The following is a 17,152-nucleotide window of genomic DNA, read 5'->3' as shown; positions in this document are numbered from 1 at the left end:
CAGTAGCCCATTGAACCCCTGAGAATGTGTGTATAGTATGATGCACATATTTCAAATTTCCAAATTCTGTAAAGTGAAAGACATCCATCTGCCAGACCTCATTCCTCCAAATGCCTTTAGGATTGCAGCCTGCTGGCAGTGGAGTTTGGTTATAAAAGGAACAAGTAGGAGAGTTTCTCACTATCTCCTTAGCTTGTTGCCAAGTGATGGAGAAGTCCTTTTTTAAACCTTTGTTATTTGCATGATATTTCTTATGAAATTCTGAGGCTTCTAGCACACTTCCAATTAATAAACGATCAATCTCGTCATTGCCTTGTGATAGTGGGCCTAGTAGACCCATATGGGATCTGATATGTGTAATGTATAGAGGATTACTTCTGTTTCTGATTGTTTCCTGTAATTGTAGAAACAGTGAAGTTAATTCTGTATTATCAGAAACGAATTCTGCAGTCTCAATGTGTAAGATGACTCTCTTTGCATATTGGGAATCAGTAATTATATTAAGAGGTTCTGTAAAATCCATAAGCACCATGAGAATTGCATATAATTCTGCCTTCTGTACAGATGTATATGGACTGTGAACTACTTTACTTACCTCACCTGCTTTATAACCAGCCTTACCTGATTTGTTGGCATCAGTGTAGAAGTTAAGAACTCCAGAAATGGGAGTTTGTCTTACAATACGTGGAAGAATCCAGACTGTCTTTTTTTATGAATTTAATTCTGTCAGTTTTGGGATAGTTGTTGCTAATCGTTCTCAAAAAGTCAGTAAGAACTATTTGCCAATATTTATTATCCTTCCATAAGGAGGAAATTTCTTCATTAATTAAAGGTACTATAATCTCTGCTGGATCTTTTCCAGTCAGTTGCTGAAGTCTTAATTTGTCCTTTAAAATCAAATCAGAAATCTTTTCTATAAATGTCTTTAACTTTTTATTCTGTTTATGTGGCAGAAATATCCACTCCAGTATGGTATCTTCCTTCCTTCCAGAATTCCAGAAGGGTATTCTCTGGATGGCAAGATAACCAGAATACAGTCTAAATCAAGGTTTATCCAATCTACATGCGCATCCAATATTCCGTTTACTACTCATTGTAATTCTTTTTCTGTCTCAGTGGATAATTCGTGGACTGTTTAGGTCCTTATCACCTTTAAGGGCCATTTTTAAATGCTTTAAGTCATGTCCTTCTACCCCAATAATCGTCTGTAATTGAGAAATTTCCCCTAGCAGCTTCTGAAGACTATTAAGAGTTTGGTAACGATCCCTTCTAATTTGTACCTTCTGTGGCCTGATTCTTTGTAAGTATATCTTATAACCTAAATAGTTAATAGAATCTCCTCTTTGTATCTTTTTCGGGGCAATCTGTAACCCCTATCTAGGCAGAACTTCCTTTACCATGTCAAACATACGTTCCAAAATTTCCTTATTGGAATCTGATAAAAGAATATCATCCATGTAATGATAAACGAGGGATTGTAAAAATTTCTTACGAATTATTTCCAAAGGTTGTTGTACAAAGTGTTGACATCTGGGCTGGGCCCAGCGGGCTTGTAGTGAGCAGGAATGGGTCATGGATTTCAGATGGGTGCCAAATGATATGAGATGATTCGGAGCCTGTAAGGTTAAGATATCTTTTATTGGGTAAACACCAGCCAAACACAAGCCAGAGTGTGCCAGGGGCAGCAAGGCAGGGAGGCCAGAGAGAAGGGCCATGTGCTTTGCAGCCCCTTAAAACCCTATCACGTGTCATCCTGACTTCATCTTGGCCACGTCCTGACAGGCATGGTCAGGCACACCTGTAGCCAGCTCTAACAGGCGTGGCTTACACTGTCCCCTACAGCGTTTTACTGAATTTCTTTAATGAATTTATTAATTTCTTCTTTAAGGATCTCTATCATCTTCATACAGGCAGTTTTAAGGTCTTTTTCTTGTGCTTCAGCTGTGTTGGCATATTAAGACCTGATGTGGTAGGATAGCTAGGCTCTAGTGAAGACATACTGCCCTCACTGTTACTGTGTTTTTACACTAGCATCTAAGCATCTGGAGTTGGGGTGATTACAGGTCTAGGTGCTGGTTTCTAGGATTACCTTGGTTGGGTGGTGTTTTGTTCCTTGGTTTCTGTTTCCTCTCTGGATTTTGGAAGAGTATGATGGCTATATATTGCCCACTAGGAAATATTCTCTGAACCTGATAGTTGCGGCCATTGGGGTTTCCAGGTAAAATGTGTTTCTTCATATTGGAAGCTGACACTTAGGAATGGGGATAGACTAGGGAGTCTGAAGGGTTCACAGGAAGGAAGAGAGCAGAGTGTACACAGCCAGGGTCTGCTTATTTTGTCTGCTTGGAATAGGGGGAGACAGTGAAGAGAGGTCATCCCAGAGAACCTGTTATAGCACTGGGATGAGGCTTGGGGTTGGAGCTAGAGGGAGGGACAGAAGGAAGGAATGGGGAAGATCTACAGAAAGCCTACCTGCTTTTTTTTGGCAGGAATGGTTTGTGGATAGCATCGAGTGCCTGCTGGAGTTGGGGCCTGGAATAAAGCAACAGGTGGGGAGAGGAAGGTTAGGAGGGAAAGGTTTGTAGGCTTCACAGGAAATGGGGACAGAGGAGGTGTTCTGTTGCAGGGCTAGGGATATGACTAGGCAATTGGGTTAGGAGGAGAAGAGTGAGTGGTGAAGGGCTTCTTCATTTATCTTATCTATTTCCCTGGTCTGGTCAGCTTGGGTGTTCACAGCAATGCCTCTAGTGCTGGAGGCTGGACTACTAGGATGAGTTGCGGATGAGACTGGAGGATTGGATCTAGAACAGGGGGAGAAGAGAAGACCTGCAAGAAGCCTGCCTGGTGTTCTGGCAGTTGAGGCCTGTGGCAATGTGGGTTTTGACTGCCAGGAGTTGAAGTTGACCTTCAGGACATCTCAGACCAACTAACACGGGAGTATAGTTGGCAGCTATGTGGAAGATGTATGGCAGAATACCTGCCAGGTGCTGTAGGGAGCAAGTTAACTGGAAGAGTGACTCTCCCTTCCCTTAGTCTGAAAGGCTAGAGACTCTAATTGCAGAAAAGGGCAGAGCATGGTTCATCTGTGGCCAGAGTTGGCTAGACCAGTGCTGGTCAGTGGAAGCCACTGGGTGGTTTAATTTTTTCCAATAGCCACATGAAAAGTGGTAAGAGACAGGTGAAATTGATTTTTATGGTAACATTTCATTTAACCAATCACATTCAAAATGCTGCTGTTGCACTATAACAGGTTATTGTGACCATTTATTTTTTATACTAAATCATTAAAATGTGGTGTGCATTTTATTTTTTGCAGCATATTTCTATGTGAACCAAGTACAGTTTGGCAGGTACTTTTAACATGTGCTTAACATGACAAGGACAGAAAGAGCATCTAACATCAGCTCCCGGAAGCCTGCCCATAGGATTCTCTCACTTGCCTTTCTGGCATATCTGATTGTAGTGTCCTCCTTCAGGTGTATGTCCTCGGTCTCTGGGCCTCCAGTGTTTTCTTTTCAGTACACTCTACTCACTGGTAGTCAGGCTCACCTAAAAAAATAAACAAAAACAAAAAACTCTATATGGTCTTACTAGATATGTGCTATGCCTTTAAAATAAAATCCGCATCTCTTGAATGTATGTAACCTGTATGTGTGTAACCTGTTCCAGTCCTAATGTCATTCTTCTTCCTAACATTGCTGTGTTGCTTTTCAACTTGAAGGGCCTTTGATATGCTGGGTGTCACTTAATTTTCATAGCTACCATATGAGATAGGTAGGGCTGAGCAAGTGATTCATTTATCCACATTATTTAGATGGAGAATCAGACTTGAGGAACGTAATAGGAGATCTCCTAAGATTGTCCTAATAAGCAGTAGAACCAGGCTGGAAACTCATATCTTTGGAGAATCTTCCAATTTTATTTCTTTCTAGTTTTTTTTTTTTTCCTTTTCTTTCTGTATTGCACTGGCACTGATAACTCACCAGGTTTGCTGTGACTTTTACTTTTTTTCTGTGCCTATACATGTTATTCCTCCCCTGTGTGTCCTTCTACAACAGAGCCACTGCCAGAATCCTGCCCTTTCCTGAATGCTTTGGTTAAAATCCAGCTCCTTACACATTCCCTCTTTGGCCAGTCATTCCTCAACTCTAATATGTAGTTACAATGCACTTTAATGTGTTTGCTTGCTTAGTAGATGGCTCACTGCTTAGTGTATAGGACTGAATCCTTTTCTAGTGGCAGATGACACATTTAGCTTTCCTTATAGTGGCTCATATTACTTCTCTTCTAAGTTCATGGAAAGCCTTTCTACTTCATTTAGTCGTTATTAAAACTATGAAGTTGTGAATTCAATTCTAATTTATATGCATGAAGAGGTCACCTAGAACCAGACACCAAATATGCTTTTAATACCTTAATGTCTAAAATTCTGTTGCCTATAATATCTAGTACAAATGTCTCCTATATTATGTGTTCTGGGGCTAAAGAGCATGACATGACTGGTGTTGAACTGGAAGAGTAGATATTAACCTGAAAACACTCGTATAGCAATTTAGTGTTGAGGTTGGATACCATAGAGGGAGGGTTTAGGGAAATCCAGTGTAGCTTCCCTAAAATAGACCTAAAGGTGAACCCCAAATAATGAATGAGTCTTAGAGAGCTATAAACTGGGTCAAGGTTGGATCGAAGTGAGAGGTAGGGACTTGTAAAGGACCTGCAAACCATATTCAAAACTTAAGAGTGTCAGTTTAAAAAAAAACAAAAACCAAACAGGAACCTCTAGTCTGGGCATGCTGACTCATGCCTTTAATCCCAGCACTCAGGAGGTAGAGGCAGGCAGATTTCTGTGAGTTTGAGACCAGCCTGGTCTACATGGTGATTTCCAGGCTAGCCAGAGCTACACAATGACACCCTGTCTTAAGAAAACAAAAACAGGGAACCCTGAAGGGTGTTTAATGTTCTGACTCATTTCTTTAAAGGATAACTGTAAGGAACAAGCAATAGTTCCTGCAAGAGTTGAAACTGAAAGTGAATAGGAGGGAGGCCAAGTCTTCTAAAGTGAAGTCAGAGGTGCCTTATGCCATTGTAGAGGTCATGCTATGGAGGTGGATTCCTGAAATGCCAGGCAGTCATGTCAGAAGGACTCAGTTGATTTAATTAAAGATCAAGAAACTTGAATTTCTGGCATAGGCCCACATAGCGCTGCTTGCAGAGGAGAGAGCATGTGGCCAGAAGCAGGGCTGAGCTGGGACTAAGGACATTGACTTCAGTTTTAACATTCTAGCTTTAAGCAGTTGCTGAAAGTGATTTGATCTTTTTTTTCCATAGCGTTTGAGAAAGCTAGTGGTACCATGTTTTGTTGTTGTTGTTGTTGTTGTTGTTGGGAATCAGATTGCATGGGGTGGGGGGGAATGACTTGCCTAAGACACAGCCAGGAAAGGACTGAACCTGGGCTTGGGCTTGGGATTGTGTTTTTACTACTAAAACTATGGGGGTAGAAGGGATGTTGTGTAGCACAAATTCTAACTGGTCTTAATAATAAAAACTCAGAGTCCACTATCAGGGGGTAAAAGCTGAAAGATCAGAGAAGCAAAGCAGCCAGCCACTAGAGTTCTTACCTCTACCAATGCTCAGACCAAAGGGGTAATCCGGTTCTCAGACCACTTCCTCAGACTGCACCGTTCCTCAGACTCTTCAGACTGACTTCCTGAGCTCCTAAATCCTGCCTGTATTCCTCCGCCCAGCCATATCACTCCTGTCTTCACCTCCCTAGTGCTGGGATTAAAGGTGTGTGATCCCAAGTGCTGGGATCACCTTAGTGTGAACTCTGTTTCTCTTTTAGACTGGATCAATTTTGTGTAGCCCAGGGTGGCCTTGAACTAACAGATCTGCCTATCCCCCAAGTCCTGAGATTAAAGGTGTGTACCACCACTGCCTGGCCTCTAGTGGCTTAGCTCTGCACTTTGATCTTCAGACAAGCTTTATTTGTTAAAATACAAACAAAATATCACTACAGTGTTGTTGGTTTGTTCTGTGGTGGTTTGTACTGTATGCACGTGGAGGGGTGTATGTGCCCATACATGCATATATGAAGGCTAGAGGTAAACTGCTGGTGACATCATCTACTGTTATCTACCTTATTTTTTGAGACAGGCTGACTGACTAGACTGGCTGGGTTAACCCAGCCTTGCCTCTGAACACTGGTGCACAAAGCAAATCTGAGTGCTTTGAGACATTTCCCCCAGCCTCTAAAGCTGTGTTTTTAAAACCATATCACATGGTACTGTGCTCTGTTGTTGACAAGCTAACCATCCCTCAGCAAACTAGCTCTGCCTGCCTCCTCCGCACACACCTGTCTGTTAAGCTCTTGCTCTGATAGACCAATCCTCCTCCTCCTGTTCCTCTAATACCGTAACCCTGAAATCATGAAATTAGAAAGGAGAGTTTTCCTGGTCATACCCTGCCTGGGGCTGGAGGCCTGTAGATCTTGTTCACCCTTCACTTACAGTACACTTATCCATTCTAGGCCTGTTTCTCCTACCACTGACATTTGTCAAGCATAGATCACTCAGTGTGATCCTGGGAGGAAAAAAACAAACAAGCAAACATTTGTGTAGGATTTTCAAAGCACTTAACCAGTATTACCTCTTTCAAAGTCCTCATATCATTTCTGGGAGAAAAAAGGTATATCTTGCTTCATTAAGTGTACTTGGAATGGGCACCCACTCTGCACATGACACTGTATTGGAACATGCCCAGTAGTACAGGAATAGTCTGTTTAACTCTGAAGAGTTAAGGCCTCAAAGTAAAGACAAAAAGTAAAATGTGTTCATTTTACTTGAGAAAATTGATGAAACATTCAAAAGGAATTTGAGGGTTTTTTATTTTTTATTTTGTATATATGAATTTTTGTCTGCTTGTATGTATGTACACTATATGCACCGAAGAGCCCAAAAGAAGGCATTGGAGCCTCTGGAGTTATAGACAGATCTCGTGAGTTCTAGGACATCCAGGGCTACAAAGAAAGACCTTGTCTCAAAAATAATAACATGCAATTCATGAAGTATTTCATGTTTCTGAGTCTCACTGGTTATATTAACCATGCAGGTTCCTTGCAGAGCAGTAGATGACAATGCAAAATGTATTCAACAATATTTTTATAGACTTCTAGTCTTACATACTGCTTTGTTTGGATTTTTTTTTTTTTTGTCTTCCTGGTTCTTTGCTTGTAGATTATGGTTTCCAAGTTTGTGTTTTTATGGATTTTTGCCTGTCTGTGTTTGTGTGTGTTTCTCAAATTTTTATCGTGGTTTGTTTGGTTGGTTTTACTGGGAAAGGAGAGAGAGAGAGAGAGAGAGAGAGAGAGAGAGAGAGAGAGAGAGAGGGGGGGGGGGAATTGGATGGATGGGGAGGGGGGAATCTGGGAAGAATTGGAGGAGGGAAAACCTGAATCAGAATATATGAAAAAAATGTTTACAGTAAACACACACATATATGCATGCATACATACTTACATACATAATAGTGGATAGAATGATAGCCTGTTAATAGTGACTATATGAAAACCTAGAATTACCCTGACTTCTTTTAAAAAAGAGACAGTCTCACTATGTAGGCATGTGCTATCATAATTATCTTCTAGAATACTTTTTCAGATATATGTACTCCTTGCCTTTTGAGTATAAAGTAATGAGAGTTCCTTTTATATATCTTACATTAAAGCTTGAAGTTATCCTGAAGTTGTAAACATGGGAGAGCAGTCTCCACTACTCATCTGTCATATGGCAGTGTGGGAGGGTGAGAGATGCGGCCCCCCCTTGCCCCTTACCACCTGCAACAGAGGAGAGAGCTGACCATGCCCCTCACCTGGGCAGCATAGCAGAGCTGCCCAGTGGTTGGAGGTGAGGGTGGCCCAGTCCCAATGTTATGAGCAAAGGAGAGCTGTCCCCATTATTCATCTGACATGTGGCAGCATGGGCAGAGAAGACATGCCCCCCCCCCACCTCCTGCCCATCACTGCCTGAGACAGGTAGAGGAGCTGGCACTGGGGTCATAAGCGCAGGAGGGCTGTCCCTACCTCTCACTAGCTGCAGCACTGGGAAGAGTGGCCCCTGTACCTCCCCTGGGAGACACAATAGAGCTAGGTGGCCCTAATGGTGTAGGTGTGGGAGAGCTGACCCTGAGGCCCCACCCCTCACTCATTGCTGCAAGAGGCAGATTAGCTGGAGGGCTCACCCAGTGGTGAGAAGAGGGGCAAACTGGTGAGCAGACCAACCTACAGCTGCCCAGGCCCATAACCAGGGTTCTGACTTAGCCTGCCCCAACATCCACCCCATATATGATCTGCTGGAGCACGTGAAGGGATCTGACCCGCAGACCAAAGCTGCAGGATCTCAACAACACAGGGCATATCCAACAACAGGATATCCAAGAAGAGTCTTAGCGAGGGCCCAGTGTCAAGTGTAGTAGAATCCAGAAGTCTTGAACCAGACCAATGACTCTTTGCAAAGAACACTTGTAAGTAAAGGGGTTTACTACTGTGTGACTAACTGCAGCTTCCATTACGAGATTTTTAAGCCCCCCCCCCATCTTTTTCTTAAATTTTGTTTTTTTGTGGGGTGGTGCAGGAGTGGAGGGCAGATACGAAGGGACAGGGAAATGAAGGGGTCAAGATACCATATAAAAACACATCAAAGAAAGAAAAAAACTTAACATTATCCTAGAACCTGGCACGGTGGAGCACTCTTAAAATCTCAGGACTCTGGAGGATGAGGCAGGAGAATCCAGAGTTTGAGATTAGTGTGGGCTATATGGTGAGACACTGATTTTAAAATAGTTAACCAGGGCAGGGCAGTGATGGCACACACCCTTAATCCCAGCACTTGGGAGGCAAAGGCAGGTGGATCTCTGTGAATTCAAGGGCAGTCTGTGGTCTACAGAGTGAGTTCCAGGAAAATCAGAACTATTACACAAAGAAACCCTGTCATGGAGAAAAAAAAAGTTAATTAGTAAGAAAGAACACTCATTAATCAAAACCTTTTACATTCCATTTTTACCTCTATTCAAAACCTTTATGTAAAGTTGTATTATATAAAATGAAACATTTCCAATGAATCTTATAATTATCAAGAATTAAAAATTTTTATTTGTTAATAATAATCTGGAGTGATTCATGTACAATACCAACTGCTGGTAAGGTTCAGTCTGAGGCCAAAAGAAGTGAGGAAACCTGATTCAGTGGATTATTGTTAGTGATCCTGTGTAGTAATTCCAGAGACCATCTTGTTTGTATTATGGTAGAGAGAAAACACTGTTCATGAGAGGGATTCTCGCTATCTAAAAAGGAGGATGAAGTTTAGAATTAGGGCTGGGGTTGTAGTTCAGCAGTAGGTTGCTTGCCTAGCATGCATGAGTCCCAAATCCAGTTCTTGTCACTGAAAAAAGAACAAGTATAGAATGGAGAAAATGTGGAAGCATCCTGCCATTCTGATTTCTGTTTGGAAGTTGTCAGTGTGAATGTAAAATGTAGGAAGTGTGTTGAAAGGGCCTGGAAAGAAGGACATGGGAGCAGTGTCTAGTAGAACCTAGCTGCTTGTGTCAAAGTCCATTTCCTGTCCTATTTAGAGGAGCCAGGGATCCTCAGAAAAAATTGTCTTCCAAGTTGACATAAAGGAACAAGGTGAACTGGATTGTCTTTCTGTGCTAGAGAGCAAAGACAGTCTCAAAGGCAGATGAGGACTTGTTAAAAGGAAACAGGGTCTGGTTTGTAGACATTCCCATTTCCTAATTAGGACTTTGAGTTTCCCTTTTGTTTGCATTTATTTTTATGCTGAGTTTAAAGTTCAGCCTTACAGTTCATATTTTTTAAAAGATACTATCTTTAATTATGTGTATATATGTGTGTCCATGGGTTTGTGCCTGAGGTGCCTGCAGAGGCCAGGAGAAGGCATTGGATCCCCAGGAGGTGGAGCTGCATGCAGTTGTGAGCCACCCAGCTTGGATGCTGGGACCTGGACTCGGGTCCTCTGGACGAGCAGTACACACTCTTAACCAGGTCACTTCTTCAGCCCCAGGCTCCAATACAGGCACATCCATGGAAGTGAAAGGATAACTTTCAGTTGGCTGTCCTCACCTTGTTGGGTCTGTCACGAATGTCACAGTCTAGGCTAGCTGACTCTCCTTCAGTCACCTCCTTCTTGTAGAAATGCTGGGGTATACTATTATATCTGACTTTTCATGTGGGTTCCAGAATTGACATTAGCTTGGCAGGCTTGTTTGGCAAGCACTTTTACTCACTGAGCCAGGGAACACGCAACAAAAAAGCATTATAATCAATCCCAGCACTTTGGAGGCAGAGGCAGGCAGATCTCTCTGGATTCAAGGCCAGACTGGTCTATATAGGGAGTTCCAGGCCAGCTAGAGCTATACAGAAAGACCCTGTCTCAAAACAACAACAAAAATAATTCAGTACTCTTTTTGGGCCACCAACCCTGTGTTGAGCCCCAGTGCTGGGGCCTGGCACACCCACCTGTGCCATCATATCAACCAAATGGTTCTTTAAAGAAACATCTTTTCAATACTTGGTGGCTTTTCTTCGTTCATACATTTTGCCTTCTGGGCAGTGTTCTTAAAGTAATTGTGAAGATGTGACTTTTTTTTTTTTTGTATGCTTTTTTAGGTTTTTTAGGTCAAGTGAACCATTTTCACGAGTCACCCTACACTGCTTATAGGAAGAGAAGGCAATATTTTAAACATTTTTTAGTGGTAGGAGGAGATTTTAGGTGCAACTCTGTGGTAGAGCCATGGGCTAGCATTCAGAAGGTATCACGGGGACAAAGGATAATGAACTGTAATGTATGACTTTAGGGGAAAATAAAACAAAGGGTTTTAGTTCTTAGCGGCTTAAAAGAGAGTAATGAAGCGTCTCAGACAAGGAGCAGTGGTAGATAGGCAGGCCAGAGGGGTGGCTCAGCTGGGAAGAGTTAAGCTCCCAACACCTACATCAGACAGTTCACAACCACCTGTTATTCAAGCTCCAGAGAATCTAATGCCCTCTTCTGGCTTCCACGTCACCTTCATACACATGGCAGAAGTACAAACAAAACACTAACACATTAATAAAAGAAATCTTTCTAAAGTAATAGTAACATATAAACACTTGGGTAAGTGGTTGTTGGAAAACAGAATTCTCCAAACAGGGCAGATTTAAAATGGAAGAATAGATTTTTACTGTTGAGAAATCTCAGGTAATCAACACTCACATCACCAACAGGGCAAGCTATACAACATCATTTACAGTGTTTCAAAATATTTGCCCTGGATGGGCCTGGTGGCACATCCCTACAATAACAATGCTTGTGGCAGGTTGAGGCAAGAGGAAAACTAATTTGAGTCTAACCTGGACTACATAGTGAGTTCCAGGCCAGTTTGGGATACAGAGTGAGATTCTGTCCCAAGAAAACAAATATTTAATCATGAGGAGATGGCAGACATTTCCCAAACGTATGTCATTCATTCAACAAGACAGCTGGATTGGACTCTTCAAATTATTGTGTAGGGGTGGGGAAATGGCTCAGTTAGTGAAGTGCTTGCTATACAAATGTGAAGACCTGAATTCAGATCCACAACACCCATGTGAAAAGCTGGAACTGATAGAATCTGTAACCCCTGCTCTGGGAAAGCAGAGATATTTGGAGTTCACTGACATAACTGAATTGTTGAACTCCAGGTTCAATAAGAAACCCTATCTCAAAATAAGGTGAGAATAACTGAGGACGGTACCTATTTTGACCTCTGACCTCCACAGTCTTATACAAACATACTCATACATGCCTACACATGCCTCACAAACAAAAAAATAATGTCATTGTTTTAAGGGTAGAGGACTCGGTAGGTAGAGATAAGGGAGTGAGTATATTTTTTATATGTGTATTTTATTAATGTGTCATGTATGTGTATATACATGCATATACATACACACATGTATGTATAAGAGCTTTGGTTAGATCCTGGATTGAGGGACAGATGTAAAGTACATTGATAAGACAGTTGGGGAAGTTTGAATACTACTCTATGTTATGTAATATTCTACCAAATTTAGCCTCTTGGGCATGCTGATGACGGTTCATATAGAGAATCTCTCAAGGTACTTGGTATGTGTACACTAAAGTAGTTACAGGTAAAATGTCACTATGTCTCTACAATTTTTAAATGGGAGGTGACCGTGCACAAAGACCTGAGTTAAAATCACCAGAGCCCATGGAAAAGCCATGGGCTTTGGTTTCTTTTGTTGTTGTTGATATTGTTTTGTTTTATGTTTTTGGTTTTTTGTTTCTTTGGTTTTTCTAGACAGGATTTCTCTATGTAGCCTTGGCTGTCCTGGAACTCACAGAGATCCTCTTGCCTCTGCCTCCTGAGTGCTGGGATTAAAGGTGTTCGCCACCACTGCCCAGCTAGGCCAGTGCAGTTTTAATTCCACTTCTGGTGTACAGAGGACTTGCTGGCTAACCACTCCTGCCAAATTGGTAAGTTCCAGTTTCCATGAGTGTTTCTAGCTCTAAAACAAGGTGGAGAGTAACAAAAGATGCCTGATATCAGCCTCAATACCACCCTACTGCCCCCCTCTGGCCCTGCCCTGCCTGCCGCGCACGATCGTGTGTGTGTGTGTGTGTGTGTGTGTGTGTGTGTGTACTGGTGTACTGGTACAGGCACTTTTATGCACATATATAACACAGGTTGTCCTTTGACATCCACATGCATCCCCCAAAAAATAAATAAATATAAAACTTACTAAAAAAATAGAGGGAAGGGAGGTGGAAAGGAGAGCTGAGACAGGCAAAACACAAAAGTGACAATAGGTGGATCTCAACCTTCCTAGTGCTACAACCTTTTAATACAGTTCCTCAAAACTCAGTAGTAGACTTCATACTATGTAAGATCATAGACTCAATTCCCACCTCTCAAAAACAGAAAAGTATTTCCAAGTTCAAATAAATCTTTTTAGTTTTAATATGGATATGGAAAACCAGTTTCCTTCCAGAGTCAAGAAGAACAAAGTAAGAGGAGGCCCAGGGTGTACCAAGGGAAAAATGGACATGCTCTGGAAGTATATGAGTAGATTCAGACCCAGCTTGGGATTGGGAAGAGGATATGGGTACACTGGAAAAAGCAGAGGAGTAATTGGAACCAAAGACAATCTTGACAAGCCCTTTTCAAGAGGCCCTTTCTAACAGGGGGCTGCTGGTCCCTGGGGTTTGGACTAAAACTGCAAGTTTTTCTCATCTACTTGTTTGTATTCCTCTTGCGTGGCAGTATCTGAAGCCATGTGGTTCAATAATATTCCCTGTTAGAGAAAGGCAAGATACTGGGCCCTGTAGAACAGTTCGGAGAAGCACCTAGCTAGACATCAGGCCATACATACCTCCTATTGTGGGAATTACCAATGCGGAGTCAGGTAAAAGGAAAAAGCCTTACTTACAGAGTGACCTAGCCAGCCAGCAGGAAGAAGGGAAGCCCATGTGAGCGCCCCTCACTCTTACACCTTCCCTACATCACCCTGACCACACCCTCACAGGTGTGGCGATAGTGTCCCCTACATACTTCCTGTTAGATGCTGTGGTTAATGAACTATTTAGTATTTACTCCTGAGTACAGAATGAGACTGAAGAATTTTAAATAGACAAATTGGTGGATTTGCATTATAATAAGCTCACCATTGTATCAACTCCCAGCTCTGCTTGGTCCTTAGTTCTGTTGGGGTTTTTCTTTTGAGGTAACCATCTCCAGTGTCTTGTCTGGTTTATGTTGTTTTGTTTTCTTTCTCTTTCTTCCTCCTATCCTGCACCACTCTCTCCTGGGTCCCACGTTTTCTTCTTTGATGTCTTCCTCTCTCTGACCCAAAGATCAGCCAGTAAAAAGCAGTCTCACCTGTCCAGGTAAGGGGGATGCCTCTGGGAAAGAAAAGATTTTGGTATTTTTAAATTTGGTTTTTTTTGGTATTTTTAAATTTGTATAGGGTAGTGGTGGTAGTGGGTGGGTGGGTGGGTAGTGGTTGGTTGGTTGGTGAGTAGGGAATATTATTTTGTTTTTGAGACTATGGTCTCACAGTATAACACAGGCCAGTCTGAAAAACGTTATATGTAGCCCAGACTGCCTTGAACTCAGCAGTCTTCCTTCCTCAGCCACCCAAGGGCCAGGATTACAGTCACCTGCCACCTTATCTGGCTCTTTTGAATAGTTAGTATGTTCACAAAATTCAGAATATAATGAGACATCTCCAGTCCTGTGCCTATTCCCCAGGTAACCACTTTCCCACCTCAGAGACAACCAATGTTGTTTCTTTTGTACTCTGCAAAGATATGCTAAGTATCTGAATATATAACAAACATGCAAACATATCATCTTTTCCCTCTTATCTACTGCTTTTAATTCTCTTCTTCTCCCATAATAGCATCATAGAGGTCATTCCTTACACACAGTTTTGTAAGGACAAGTTCTATATTGTTATATAGATATGAGGTCATTTCTGGTGTTCTCATCATACACAGTGATACTGTCCATAAGCTTCCACTTGGTCACTAACTACAGCTAGGATGGGAACCACCCCTTCCTGAGGGCAGAAGACACTAAATGTGGAACTATGAACTTGAGCTCATTCTGAGAAGCCAAGCCAAAGCAGTATTCTAAGATTGTTTTCTGTTCCTGTATTGATCCTAATTAAAGAAGAGATCAAGAAATAAATCTGTTGGTTGGTGATGTATGGTACTTGAGGCTTTGGGGTCTTAATTTCTAAGCAGGATGCCACAGGCTAGCTGTGGGGATGGTCTGATTGTAAGGTTGGAGTATATGGTCACCAATAGACCAGACTTCTATTCTTCATGGTATCCAGAAGATAAATGGACTTTTCAGAGGCTCAGGCTATTGGTATGCTCCTGTTCAGGTTACTATTTCCCTAGTAGGTTAGTACTAATGTGCTAACCAGCTTACCTGTCTGGATGCCATCTTAGAGAGGTGAGACTTTCAGAGACAAAGAGATGAAGTCATTCAGTGCTCTGCTGTGCTCATGGAGGCCTCTGTATGTGTCTGGCCCACCAAGTTCTTCCAGCCTCTTCCTCTTTTGCAGATCATCACCTAACACTAACTAGCTGTTTGTTTTTCTTGCATTCATTTTCTCTGCTGCTCCGTTCTGTTCCATCAGCCCCCTTGCAGCCTGGTAAGACCCAGCAAGCACATGTATGTTTGTACAATCCTCCTGCTGTTGTCTCTTTGTTGTCTGACTCTCTCTATAAAGGGTATTTCTCTTCATACCCTGCTGAGTATTAAAGAGACCATGCTTGCCCTGCCCAGCAGGGTTCCAGATAGGTGGTATTGCCAGCAGCATAGACATGATTAATCTCTTATTGGGATGACCAGGTGGGTGGGTTAGCTTTCATTGTTCAAGATTCTGGGCCCCTTTGACAGTGCCTCTTCCACTGGTCCCTCCCTGCCCAGCTTACCTGTGTTTTCTCTTTACTCCTTCTCCAGGTTAAGTAGCCTGTCTTCTCTGGGAGACTCTACACCTGAACGCACGTCCCCTTCCCACCACCGCCAGCCCTCTGACACCTCTGAAACAACAGGTAACAACTACCTGTTGCATATCAGCACATACACACAGGTGTATGCCCCATAGAAAAATCCTGTACACTCGCATGAAAAACACCTGAACTTTATATTGAGCATGAAATATGTGTGTTGGGTTTTATGTTAGGAGTTTTCTATCAGTTGTCTCCTTATACCAACCTAGGAAGTGGGTTTTTTTTGTTTTTTGGTTTTTTTTTTGGTTTTTTTTGTTTTTTTTGTTTTTTGTTTTTTCGAGACAGGGTTTCTCTGTGTAGCTTTGGAGCCTGTCCTGGCACTCGCTCTGGAGACCAGGCTGGCTTCGAACTCACAGAGATCCACCTGCCTCTGCCTCCCGAGTGCTGGGATTAAAGGCGTGCTCCACCAATGCCTGGCTCAGTTTTTATATTCTTATTTTGCAGATAAGGAAGAAACAGAAGCATGGAAAAGTTGGGAAACTTGCCCAACCTTACACTTATTAGAGTCAGAATTGAGGCTTGAAACCAGTTTTGAACTCTAGAGCCTATGGTCCTATCAGCACTGAGTGCTATCACATATGTACAACATCTGGTGAAGATCCATAGCAAAGCTAGTTGGTAGCCACCACCCCATTCTCCTTTCCTTCCTCCCTCACTCCCTTTTTATTCTATGCGTGAATGTTGGTATGAATAAGAGGATTTCTCCTGACATTTATTATTCCCTAGATTTGTCAAGGAAACAACTCTGGGTCATCTTCATGAGTTTCCCAGCTCTGTAACATCAGTCAACAAGCTTTGGTGTCCCATTTATTGTATTCACTGTGTCTAACAATGTAAAATTTCTAGTCAGTCCACAGGACTAGTTGTCTTTAATGCTAGACTTGAAGAGCACTGCTGGGCTTAACCCTTCCCCTTCTTCAGTCAGTCTCATTCATTCAGGCCTAAAGGGACAGCCATTTCAGCACCTTAGAAAAGGGTCACTTCTCATGGAATACAAAGTCGATTAAGGTTTTTACCAGTCGCTGAGGAAGGCATATATTACAGCAGCATAAGTGGTCAGACTAAATCTGGGGAATTGGATTCGTCTAGGAAGGCTACATAAAAAAGAAATTGGCTGGCTTGGATACACTGACCTTCCAGTATGACTGCCTGCCCAAATTCCTATCCTCTACCCCCACAGGTCTTGTTCAACGTTGTGTCATCATCCAAAAGGACCAGCATGGCTTTGGCTTCACAGTTAGTGGGGACCGAATTGTGCTGGTGCAGTCTGTGCGCCCTGGTGAGTGCTGTGACCCTCTTGTCAACAATGGAAGTTCAGAAGGCTGTGTGTGCCTGTGTATAATAGTGCTGCATGTCTTGGAGGTTGTTTCAAGGGGGTATCCCCAAGGGAAGGGTGAGTGAATTATTCTAGAACTAGCTCCCTGTGGATACATGGGGAAGTCTACACTGTAATGAGCCAGTGGGCAGAATCCTTTAGTTGTGCCCAGCAGCTTGGTTTTTAGTTGATTCCAGATGTAGTTAACAGCCAAGATCAGCCATCACAGAGATAGTGTGGTAAAGTACATTGTGATACACACACA

General features: G+C 42.5%; 1 protein-coding gene across 1 annotated transcript in view; it reads left to right on the top strand.

The window, feature by feature from the left end:
- Arhgef11 (Rho guanine nucleotide exchange factor 11) overlaps positions 1 to 17,152 on the top strand; it is a 126,090-nt gene that overhangs the window by 57,423 nt on the left and 51,515 nt on the right. Inside the window, exons 2-4 of the mRNA XM_027393031.2 lie at positions 13,902 to 13,934; positions 15,523 to 15,614; positions 16,753 to 16,851. Of these exons, the coding sequence (XP_027248832.2) occupies positions 13,902 to 13,934; positions 15,523 to 15,614; positions 16,753 to 16,851 (224 nt within the window). The remainder of the gene's footprint in view (positions 1 to 13,901; positions 13,935 to 15,522; positions 15,615 to 16,752; positions 16,852 to 17,152) is intronic.

This window comes from Cricetulus griseus (assembly GCF_003668045.3).
Source record: "Cricetulus griseus strain 17A/GY chromosome 1 unlocalized genomic scaffold, alternate assembly CriGri-PICRH-1.0 chr1_0, whole genome shotgun sequence".
In the NCBI taxonomy this organism is placed as follows: domain Eukaryota; kingdom Metazoa; phylum Chordata; class Mammalia; order Rodentia; family Cricetidae; genus Cricetulus; species Cricetulus griseus.
Note: the sequence above shows the minus strand (reverse complement) of the source record. Positions and strands in the feature narration are given on the sequence as shown.